The following is a 12,102-nucleotide window of genomic DNA, read 5'->3' as shown; positions in this document are numbered from 1 at the left end:
CATTCGTTTCATCCGCTTGGTCTCGATATGTGATTTCCATTTCATAGAACTTGTATCATAGTTCAGAGTTTACGAGAGAGCTAAATTTTTCGAAATGATTTTAATATAATTATAATTTTCATTCGTTGTAGTTGGTTTGAGTGATAACACGCGGAGGAGAAGTTACGCGAGATAAGGTGTCGTAAGTGATCGAGTCGTCGAGTAATAACATCGAGAAAGATCGAACCTAGCTTCTGAAATTCGAATACAACGCTAGTTAAAGGCAACGACGATTCTACATACTTCGACTGTAACGACGATTACGTCGTGAATTGTAAGAAGGAAAATCTAATTTTGATAGGGTTGGTCTCACATCGAACGTCATACGTTTTAGATCTAGATAAGAAATGTTAAGGAATGGAAACAAACGCACAATACGACAGAATACAATGGCAATATCGGACTTACGCATCGACATTGTCCGATACAATATCACAAACTATTTCTGATTCATAAAAATAATTCCTAGTTACAAATTGAATAGAGAGATTAGCATTTAATTGTAAAGTAGATGGTGACTGGTCGTCGCATATTCGCATGAACCACCGGTGCACGCTTTTCGTTGTTTTCTTTCGCCTATGCCTATTGTTCTTTGGGTGATAATGAGCTCATAAATACTGGCCAATCATCGAATAAGGCGCAAGCATCGTATGTTCTTCAGGGCATACATACTCGAATAACAACCAGCCGCCTTCCTTCATGACCGGCAGGTTTATGTCTTCGCTCGTCACGCCTCTACGTGCTGAACGAGACAACCTGACCTTCCCCCTCTCGTCTTTCTCTTCCTCGTTTTGTCAGTTTCCACCGGAAGAGGAGAACAAGGCGAAACAAATTTCAAACTTATGCTCACATGTACGTCGTATATTTTCTGAATACCGTGCGACTGATTACGAGCTAATTACTATACGCGACGATAATGTAATACCAGAACGATTCTATAGGCAGAGAAACGGAGCTCCTGAAACACGTCCGATTTTAATTTTAGTTTTCCATTCCGTTGTTTAAAATTAATTTTATTTGAAAGCTTCAGATAAGTATTAAGAGTCGAAGGATGAGAACGTTTTACATTTGACCAGAGAAAAATTCTATAAGCGTACATTGGCGCACGGATAATATTTTCAACTATAATTGTAGCTGCCAATTTCGTCGCTTGATAACATCGAGGTGACGGATGTTCTTTAATTATTTGAAACATCGGATGGATATCAAGAGCCGAAATATAAAAATGTTATATTTCACCGGTATATTTGGCTTAAAGCGAAGCATTTAATCAAAGTATACAAAAAGAATAATCATAATGCTTCACAGAGATTAGTATTGAATTGTTCGGTAAAATAATGGATATTGAATTAAAATCAACTACGAGGATCATTGAAATGTATTCTTTAATTATATATTTTAATTTACTATTATTCTTTTCTATTTACCATTTCTATATATTATGTTATATTAATATTTTTTAGTTCGTTCACTTTTCGTTGTAATAATATTACACATAATTACTACTACTAATTCTTTTGTATCATTTGCATCAATGAAATTCCATACTTCTATAACTCTGTTTTCTTTGCTAATATCAGCGCCATTTATGTCGTATATCAATTAAGGCATAATATATTAAAACTTCTTATAAGATGTCTACGATAAATGGTGCCATTAATAGATTTCAATAATTCCTTTAAAATGCCAGAAATCTAACGCAAGAAAGTTCAACGATTGATTATGAAACCGAGAATTACCGTGTTATTACAGTTGTCTTGTTCTACGAAAGTAGAAACTCTTTAATGTTTCCTAATCTCCAAAAATCGACTACTAAACGATCTGCGAGTTTCTTATCGGCGTAGGAATCGAAGCGAACAATGATGCACGATCTGTGCCGCGACAAATTAAATTATTCGAAAACTATTTTATCCTTAGAAGACGGGAACAAGTACAGCAGCGGCCTATACGGTCGAAACGATGTGCAATGCCAACGGTATTGTCGTTACGATATCGTAGTAACATCGCTACAAACAACGCTAGGTTGGAGCCCGAATAAATTTAAAGAACGAACAAGGAGGATCACGGTAAAATCCAGGCTTACGCGACGAGTTTCTCTCACCAGAGACAAGTTTAACACCCACGCGAAATTTCTTTGTGAAAGTAACGTTAAATGCTTTTTCACTTCAGATATCACGCATCGTTGCAAAACAATGGTGCAGCTATATTTATCGGAGCTTTTATTACCAATGAAAAACGTGTATATGTATACGTATATGAATTAAAGAGTCGACGATTTTTATTGGTAATTTGATAAGGTTATTTGTGCTCAATGTTTGCTATTAAATTTGTAATGCGAAAAAGGAGTAGAGTTAGAAAAAGTAGAAAAAATTGATGATACCTGATGTAACGTACAAAGTGCATTATGAAATGAATTGCAGCGCCATCTAAAGCTGCAACAATGCAGTAGGTGCATGGATACATTTGCTGATACACGCATGAATATCGCTAGATCACTACATTGTCTACTGTACTTTAACTCAATGATTTTTACTATTGAATGTTTTTACCGATAAATCATAGGATGAACATTCGATAACTTATAATATGTATCTACCATTAGCAATTCTCTCTTCCGGTAAGAACATTGAAAAGCATTTTTATCGATATAGAGGATGATCCTAGCTCTTGAGAATAATATTATCACGTTATTAGTGATTGAAATTAAAATTAATGAAACTATGTAAATTATTTGGTGAATAACTGTGTACTATCCTTAGCTGTAAAAAGGAACGCCAACTTTATAATAATTACTGTGTCACTAACTAATCCGATTAAAAATTTTCGATAAAAAATTTCGTGTTATCGCGTTTGCTTAGAAACATTTTGTCCAGGATTGTAGTTAATAGTCATAATACAATTATAAACTAGATTACAAATAATATGAACTAATTGACTATAATCGCAACTATCTTTTACTTTTATATTTAGTTTCAGTTCCAACTGTTTCAAATGTTACAACATTGACTAATAATGCTCCTTTCCAGTATTAAAACTCAAATACCTCACAAACTGATGATCTTTTGATACAGATAAGTTAATACTTTTTTTAAAAGATTAACGACATAATCATTAATGTATTAAAAAACATATGATTTTAGTAATATGTACATCCTGTCTGTATCTTATTGTAATGCGTATCTTTCAAGTATTTTCTTCTGACCAGAACATTCTTTGTAGACATAGATATCTACAGTAAATTAAAGTAAAAAGTTTCTCATACGTATAATAGGTATTAAATAAAGAAAATGTAACTGTAATTTGCAGAAAACTTACGAATGATTAAGCTATAGCGATATTATTCATCGATACTTGTAATAACTATTTTAGCGATCAAAAAAATAAAAAAAATGACTCACCCACAACAAGAAAGATCGCCTCCTCTCATTATGACACATATTTCTCGCGTTATTTTACCTCACTATTAGAAGATTAACAAGGTTAAATTATATCCAAACAATTAATCTAACTTACAGTTAATTAAAAACACTAAACTATAGCTTATTACTACATTCGTTTGACATTATAATGCTACAATATTACACGAAATATTTCCTTCGAAACATGTTTTGAAATCTTGGTCATTACACTGGCCAAAAGTTCGTTACATAAATAAAATCGAGTTGAATGAATTATTTTAAACCAAAACATATCGATTAAAATCGAATGAATAACCAACGACATCTTCAATTATCGATACTATAGAATATACATGGTTCTGAAAGTCCACATTTTTTTTAATAATCTAAAGAATTATTTATATAATACAAAATAAATATAAAGATATATTATATTATGTATTAATTGAATCATATTTATATTACATATTGGCTAACGTATAGTATTATGATTCAAAGGTTAAGCAGGATGATAAAAACAATGTTTCCACAAACTTAAACAGAAAATATTTCTTGAAATATTTCTAAGATGAAATAAATCCAGAAATTGTTCTAAAAATGTAAAATACAGAAAAGAAATGCTTTATAATAATTATATTTTTTGTATCTTATATCTTGAATGACATGTCTTTATTATAAATAACGGCAACTAATAACGTAATATATTGCATAATTTTTTGTGATGAATGATCGATATTCATTACTTATAAATTTTTTGTATAGATTATTTATAAAAGTGCAATTGATGTATTTCACAGCCAGTCAAAAATATATATAATCATAATAATTGGCTTCAGTATCGATGTATTTAATTGTAATATATCCTTAAATATGAATCAATCTGATTAAATTTCTCATTACATTACCTATTTAAAATAATAGTTACCATTACTTTAGTAGTTATAATAAGATTTTAAAAATCATATATCCACCAAAGGACATAGCAATACTTAAATAGATTAATAAATGCTGCAGTAATCTAGTAACAAGAAATAAACAATTACTATTTTAATTTTGTTTTATTATCACAGTTAACATTAATGCAATGGATTTGTAATAATAATAATAATAATATGTATATTGACAATTACGGTCTGTATACACTTGAAATCATAGTTATATTTTCAATATTATAGTTTACATACAACTGTTATAAAATATGAACTTAACATTGTTGAAAGACGATATACTTGTGATAGTGTAAAAAGCTTATTTATAGATTTATTACTAAATTTTCTACATTACGCATAAATTTTAATTGGACATTGTTTTGGAAGATTTTAATCGTGCCATCACAATGTTATATTCTTAAAGTGCAATATAACGCTAATAATTATCATTAAATTTCTAGTTTCATCAATGTAATATCATAAAGAAACAAAATTGTTACGATTAAACGTCTTAAAATGTAAAAATCAAAGAATAGTTCAATTTATTTTTCATTTCAAATTTAAACATTAGGTTCTGTCTCGCTCAAAGTGATTTGTTTAGGAGGAGCGAAATCGGCCTTCCATACGTTTTCTTTGCAATGTTCAACAGCCTTAAAAAAGAAACATAAAAATATTTATTATATCATATATGTACATGTAATTTCATTGAATTACTTCGCACTAACCCACACGTGTGACAGCGAAAATTCTATTTAAAATATTACGAGATGCATAAGATAGTTTTAAATGCTTTACTACGACATAGTTTACTTTACATATATTGTATGGCATTTTGTACTGAACCTTCATCGCTACCCATTTGTACTATATATGGAACAATGCAATGAAACTGACGACATAAAATTTCTAATATGTAACAAATTTAACCACGTTTACTTACCTTACATTCACGAGCTGTTTCATTAGTAGAACACCAGTAGACAGGCCCCCATGTACAGTGCTTTATACGATTTTTTTCGTACGATCGTTTAATTCGCGAATTTTCCAAAGACACCATTGAATAATCATTGGGTGCACAAAGACCTATTTTACTACATATTTTGTAAATATTTTCGCGCTTCTTGACAATATTTATTATGCTTTGCCCATAGGAATTAATAAGCGTGGTGCACTAAAAATGAGTAAATGTTATTATTTTACAAAAACTTTTAAACAAGTTAACAAAAGATCTAACCAAATTACCTTATGTTCTTTGTCTGCTGGTAAATGTTTACATACTTTAGACAACACTTTCGTAATGCTGTTATCAACATCTTGTACATCCAAAAATTCATCTATTACTGATATAATAGATTTGCACAAAGCGCATTCTGTTACAGAAGCTATTAATACAACAAATTTCCGTTACAAACATACGTTAAAACTGATATTTTAATAAGTAATTAATATCTTAAATATTTCTTAGCCACCTTTGATTTCCTGTATGTATAATGAACAAAGTCCAAGCATACTGCAAACTTGCTTTGGTTTGACATCTTTTGTGAGGACATCAATTACAGCAGAAGCGTATTTACTAACAAATTGGTTACATTCTTGAGAGACAGACTTTGGAAGATGATTACATACTTCAAGTACTGCCTTTTCAATTTTACTTCTTTCCTTTTCATTACCAAGTACTTTGTCAATATAATGCATAGTGAATTCACAGATTACACAATATGGCCCTTGTGTACTTTCTGATACTTCAGTACTTGCTGGAGAATTAGGTATTTCATTTGTTACTGAAACATGAAATATATTTTTGAAATACCCCAGGAATTTTATAGATATTGTATTTTTATTAACTCTTTGAACTCCTTTGTCGAGCGTTCACAGACACTCTTACGTCGAGTTACACTCGACATTTTTAAATTGCAGGTTTAACTCACAAGAGAGTTCGGGAGAGCGTGTTAGAATTTATCTATGATTTGCGAGTATCAACAGCCAAATTAGGAAGACCAGAAACAAGTGATGACAATGAATGACTAAATAGAAAACCACATTTCATATTTCTGCAATCATAAGGATAAACACATTGCTAAAATTATGCAGTTTGCTTCAATAGAAAAATGCCCGGGGGAAGAAAAGAAATTAAATAAAGAAAACAGAAAAGAAACTTCGAATTGGTTCCTATCTACAATTGTCTTTGAAAAACATTTCAAATGAAATACTTAAGATAATAGAGAGTTTCTGAAAAAGAGATTAGAAAAAAATAGAAAAGTTTAAAGGGATAACTTATAAGAAATTTTCATGCAAAGCGCTCAAAAAATATATGTATATACATACAAATTTCACCATCTTTATCCGTAATAAAATCATCTCTTGGACCAGGATTCTTTGAAGCATCGCACAATTTAATATAAACACATACTTCTTGAGGTGTTAAATCAGCCAGCAATAACTCTATAAGTTCTTTACTATAAGCTTTAACTAAATCTGTACATTCTTCGACCAAACTCTCTGGCAAATGAATACATAGCTTATCCAGTTGAGCTTGTATGTTTGCCTGCAATATTAGGATGTATTTAATGATATTATATTTTTAAATATGTTAAAGCATATAAATGCAGATTGCTTGTAACCTCGGTCTTATTATCTTTTATAACTTCATAAATTTGTGACACAGCAAGTAAACATAGTGGACAACTAGGTTGGCTCTTTTTTTCTTCAAGCATATATTTTGCTGGAACACTGTGCCACAGTGCCATCAACTTTGCATCTGGACACAGGTGTAACATTGGACATATCTGTAATTAATACTTTATGATACACTGCATTTATTAAATAATCAATAAACAATGAACTTCTACACTAACTTGAGATGGATCAATTTCTTGAACCAAAATAGCTACAATAGCATCTCCATAAAGATCGACAAACTGTGTACATTGATTTTCTATAGATTCAGGTAATTTCTTACATACTTTCCCTAATGCTTCCTTTACTTTGTCCTGAAAATAATAATCAATAGCATTTTGATATAATTTTACATATTTTTTTATCAATACCGCGTTATGTAAAATATTATCGTAATTATTACCTCTGTGGTAGGATTCGTTATAGCTTCTTGTATAAAATGTAATATATATTCGCATAACGCACATGTTTCTGTCCCTTTAGTGTCTAATAAACCTTCTGATACAGGGAATGGTACTGTTCTTTCAATAGGCAATTGCATTGCTTCAACTTCTGATTTACTCAGTTGTTCGTTACTATCATCTTCTATATTCTTAGTGTCTGACAGACCCTGTAATTGATGGAACGGTACCAACCTTTCAATTGGCAATTGCATTGCTTCAACTTCTGATTTGCTCAGATGTTCACTATTATCAGCTTCCATGGCCTTGTTTGCATTTTGGAAAATACGTGTTCCTATTGCAGCCGCAGATTTAGGTACTAAAGGCCAAATTGGCTCATTCTATACAATATAAAATATTTTCATTAATAACAATTCAGAGATAGTAGTTATGTTAAAAGCATGTGTATAATTAAAAAAAGAAAGATATAAACCTGCAATGCTTTGTCTGGGGTAGGGCATATTCCACCCATTTGACAAACAATATTGGAATTTAAACCTTTTGTAAGATATTCATATATTTCTGGATAATATTCATCAACTATAGCCAGACACTTAAATAAAAGATACAAAGATATGTGATTAATAATTTGAGATATTCTATAGAATATTTCTACAATTGATAAATATTGCAATACTTACCTCAGTAGAAAATGATTTAGTTTGTTTACATAATCCTTTCAGAACTTCTTTAAATTCTGCTTCTGTAGTATTAGCTACTAAAAGATCTCTTAAATGTCCCACTAGTTGTTCACACAATTTGCATGGCAGGTCGTCATTTACATCGACCATACCCACACTTGAAAGTGGTCTGATTTCTACTTTCAAAGTCTAAAATGCAATTTTCATAAGTAACTTAATCATAATATCTCAAAGTTGTTACATTATATTACTTTCTAAACTCACTTTATCAGCATCTTCATGTTTGTGGAATTTACCACTACACTGACCAGATAAATGACAAACATTTTGAGCATTGAAACTTTCTTGCAATTGAGCATATATTGGGTCAAAGTAAGTTAAGATCGTAGCTGAACAAGCATCTGAGTAAGTACCAAGTTCTGCACATACATTAAGCATTTGTTGTAACACTTTATCGCGAGGGGTATTATTTAGTTTATGTTCCATATGAGCTGCTACTGTGTAACATTTTGAACATTCATCAGGTTCGTATTCATCTTTTTCCAAAGATCGAGATTTTACTTCCTTAGTCTAAAATACAATATATTTAAAACAATAAGGATATCTTTTAGTATAAATAATTAATATAGGGAAATAGTTTGCATTATTAATTACCTTAGATTCAAGTTGTCCATATTCCATTAACAATTTGTCCATACGAGCGGAATTACAAAGTCCCGCAACAGAACAAACAATAGATGGATTCATTTCAGACGCTAATGTTTCAACAAGTTCTGGGATAAATTGATCTACAATTGTTATACATTCTTTCACAATTACATTTAGGCGAATAAGCCTACAGCTTCCTTCAAAAACAGTTTTTAAATCCTCTTGGGTTTGATTGCTCTCTAATTGGTCACGAGCTTGCCGAACCATGTCCATACAAACATTACATACACTATCATTATCCTGTGGTACTTTCATATCCTTCCATATCGTTTTGATACAATGTGCAGTTGCATTACAGCCTGCCGCAGTTCTACATTTATATAAAATAAAATGTTTTAGTACTATTTTAATTCTTAACGATGTTATATTTAATGCGAAATTTTATGAATATAAAAGTTTTTATTATGTTTCAAATACAGAACACAGCTATACACACATACACAAAAATAATGATAGCTATAAACTTGTAAAGTGAGATAAAGCAAAATATATAATATCATAACCAATAAAGTATGTACTACTGCAAAATTTATCATGCAATCTAAAATAACGTGTAATGGATATTTTTCTTATACAAATATCTATGATAATGTAATAGTATTAATGGCAATATTTTATATTCCTTATTTTACTATATTTTATTGAACGCACTTGATATTTTCACACCAATATGAAGGTCCCCATGTACATTCCTGTTGACCCAAAAGGTAAAGATTTGCTGGTCCCTCAGCATTAATAACTACCCTTGCTGTAGATACTAAAATAGATATAATAATTATTGAGCATAATAAAATATATATCCAAATATTATATTTATTAATTTTTAATGTTATATTATCATATAAAACATTATTTATAATATTCACAATATGTCTATGGGAATGAACTAAGTAAAGGAATCAAACTTTTATTTCTCAGGTTATATTATTTTAACAATAAATATAAAAACAATATATTCAACATCTTTATCTAGAACAACATATCTAACAAAAAATATATATTTAGCAGGTTGAAAATACATGGAAGATTCTTGTTAATCATGAACTATTCCTCAGTAATTGTTAAGTACTGACTCATCTTATTCATCTGAATAAGCAAACTCTGTCTTTTGTGCGTAATAATAATGCGATTATAGGATGTAACAGAAGAACCAAATTAATGTTATTTCTCAAGTGTCCTGATTCTCAATAAGCTGTGCCTTTACAAAATAATCAATATTATGGTTCCAAGGTACATTAATAATATTGCGTGTTTTCGATAAGACTTCAACAATTAAGGCGTAAAAAGTACGTTTCGAAAAGGTAAAACAAATAAAAATATAACGCAGGAAAAAAAATTTAACGTTCAATTACGGTGCAGTTGAACAAAGGAAATGTACAAATTAAATGCAGAATAATCGAGATGCTTACCAGCAAGGATCGCGCAAAGCGCGATCAAAATCTTCATCTTTGCTGTGTAACTTTCCAATTTGTTTGCGACAAGGGTACTAGTAAGAAAAGTTCCCGATTTAATCGCGTTACTTCTTTGTTGCTTTCTTATCCACAATAATGTTCAGCGGTGACGTGCAATTACCCTTGTAACAACGTAGTTGCAGAAAATATCGACAAATTGTTTAACGGTGGGACACCAGGCGCTGCTGTCAAGTGACTGTTTCTAGCGCTTATAGGTATAAAGATACGCAGCTACGCATTCTTTGACTGATGAGTATTCTCTCTCCCTCTCTTTCCATGTCGCTAAACAGCCAATAAGAGCTTTGTATCTAGAGCCACCGTTTCCATCACGTGATATGAATCTCCTTTCTTACTCATTGCATACAAGGAATTTGATAGTTTATGCTGTTGCATTCTTAAAATGTGAGACATCTTTAAAAATTTCGTCGAATTGAAAATAGAATTATGCATGACCATTTTTCAATCAAACGATTAGGGTAACTATGTTTCCTCGCTAATTAATCGTTGAATTGATTTTAACTGAAGCGGACGGCGTTCGTGGTGTCATCTGTCGGTATGTATATAAGAAGTGTACGGTATGAGAATAAACGTTGTTTTGATTGTGCTATCAGAATATTATCGATTCTTAGATAAAAATCAGCAATTATTTAATGATTAGTATAATTTATTTCATAGTAGAAAGATAAAATGGATTAAAACAAGAGAATCGTTTCCTACAATATGTAAAAAAATGTTTATATCAATTTGCAATTATGTATGATGTATGTATAGCATACGTCGATAACGGATACGTAAACGAATTCTAGATAAAGTACCGACATTTTGATCGATCGCGGATTTGATATTCCTTTGTGGCGAAATAACGCCAATGTACACAAAATCACGATTTTGCTTTTCAATCTCTTATTTCTTTTTTTCAATTGCACAAGCTATAACAATTTTTCATTAAGTGTTTGCAACGAGGGTCTTGTAACTTTTATATATACACGTATATTTTCGGATTGATTTAAAATTTTACTATTATAATCACGATATTGTGCTTTACTACAGTACTAACGAAATTTCAAAAAGTTTCAAAAGTTCAATGCGTATAATATGTATGTACATTTATAACAAATTTTCTGCGGCAAGTGCCAGAATACTTTGGTGAATCACTGTACGTATGTTCGATGTACATATGTAGGTACATATCGCAGTCGCTTCTTTTATTGTATATCATAATAATCATAATAAGGACCATAAGTTTAATTAAATATTTCGCGCAAATTTTATTTAATTTATCTTATCATCTTAATACTGTGATTATTAATATCTCTAAATATAAATATTAAATATTCAAATATGTAGTAGATATGAAATACTACTACATTACCATGTATTAATTGGTTATATTGATACGTTATCAATATTTTAATTATTAAACAATCACTACCTCGAAATTACGAAACTCATTACATTTCCAAATTTATACAACTATTTTTAGGTTCATTTCGTAAGTTTGCGTTAAAGCAAAAAAACAATTCAACCGAAGATAAAAGTGAATTATATTACAACATTAAAGTTCTTATGTTCGCATTATCGGTTCACACTGCCATGGCTGTGACAGTCATTGGTGTTGAAAAATAATGTTCACTGATATAGTAATATCATATGAGCGTTTATTATTAACCATTGTAATGGTTTTGCCATAGCACATGTCACATGTATGCCACGTATAAGTATACTTCATGCTTTCGTGTATCTAATTCGTAAAAATCAGTAGTCAATTTCGAGATGAACAAATCGAATCATCTATATTCGATGCGTATTAAGTCATCGTT

The 12,102-nt window shown here is 30.5% G+C and overlaps 1 protein-coding gene across 1 annotated transcript; it reads right to left on the bottom strand.

The window, feature by feature from the left end:
- Window positions 1–4,536: 4,536 nt before the first annotated feature.
- LOC117235656 (prosaposin) lies at window positions 4,537–10,560 on the bottom strand. Its single transcript, XM_033497898.1, has 14 exons — window positions 10,241–10,560; window positions 9,483–9,588; window positions 8,778–9,141; window positions 8,388–8,693; window positions 8,124–8,312; window positions 7,916–8,035; window positions 7,446–7,823; window positions 7,222–7,356; window positions 6,988–7,152; window positions 6,692–6,911; window positions 5,836–6,147; window positions 5,609–5,748; window positions 5,307–5,537; window positions 4,537–5,016 (listed from the first exon to the last, which is right to left on the bottom strand). The coding sequence occupies exons 1-14, from the start codon at window positions 10,275–10,277 to the stop codon at window positions 4,927–4,929; spliced, it is 2,793 nt and encodes a 930-aa protein (XP_033353789.1). The 5' UTR covers window positions 10,278–10,560; the 3' UTR covers window positions 4,537–4,926.
- Window positions 10,561–12,102: the final 1,542 nt, after the last annotated feature.

The sequence above is a fragment of the Bombus vosnesenskii genome, unplaced genomic scaffold, assembly GCF_011952255.1.
Source record: "Bombus vosnesenskii isolate JDL3184/JDL3185 unplaced genomic scaffold, Bvos_JDL3184-5_v1.1 scf7180000013319, whole genome shotgun sequence".
Classification (NCBI taxonomy): domain Eukaryota; kingdom Metazoa; phylum Arthropoda; class Insecta; order Hymenoptera; family Apidae; genus Bombus; species Bombus vosnesenskii.
This window is presented reverse-complemented; position numbering and strand designations above follow the sequence as displayed.

Excerpts from the sequence above, each read along its gene's own strand:
- LOC117235656 (XM_033497898.1), bottom strand. The coding sequence starts at position 10,277 with ATGAAGATTTTGATCGCGCTTTGCGCGATCCTTGCTG. Across the intron at positions 6,148-6,691 it reads GGATAAAGATGGTGAAATTT|TAACAAATGAAATACCTAAT; the intron begins GTATGTATATAC and ends TTCATGTTTCAG. Across the intron at positions 5,749-5,835 it reads ATACATACAGGAAATCAAAG|CTTCTGTAACAGAATGCGCT; the intron begins GTGGCTAAGAAA and ends TTGTATTAATAG.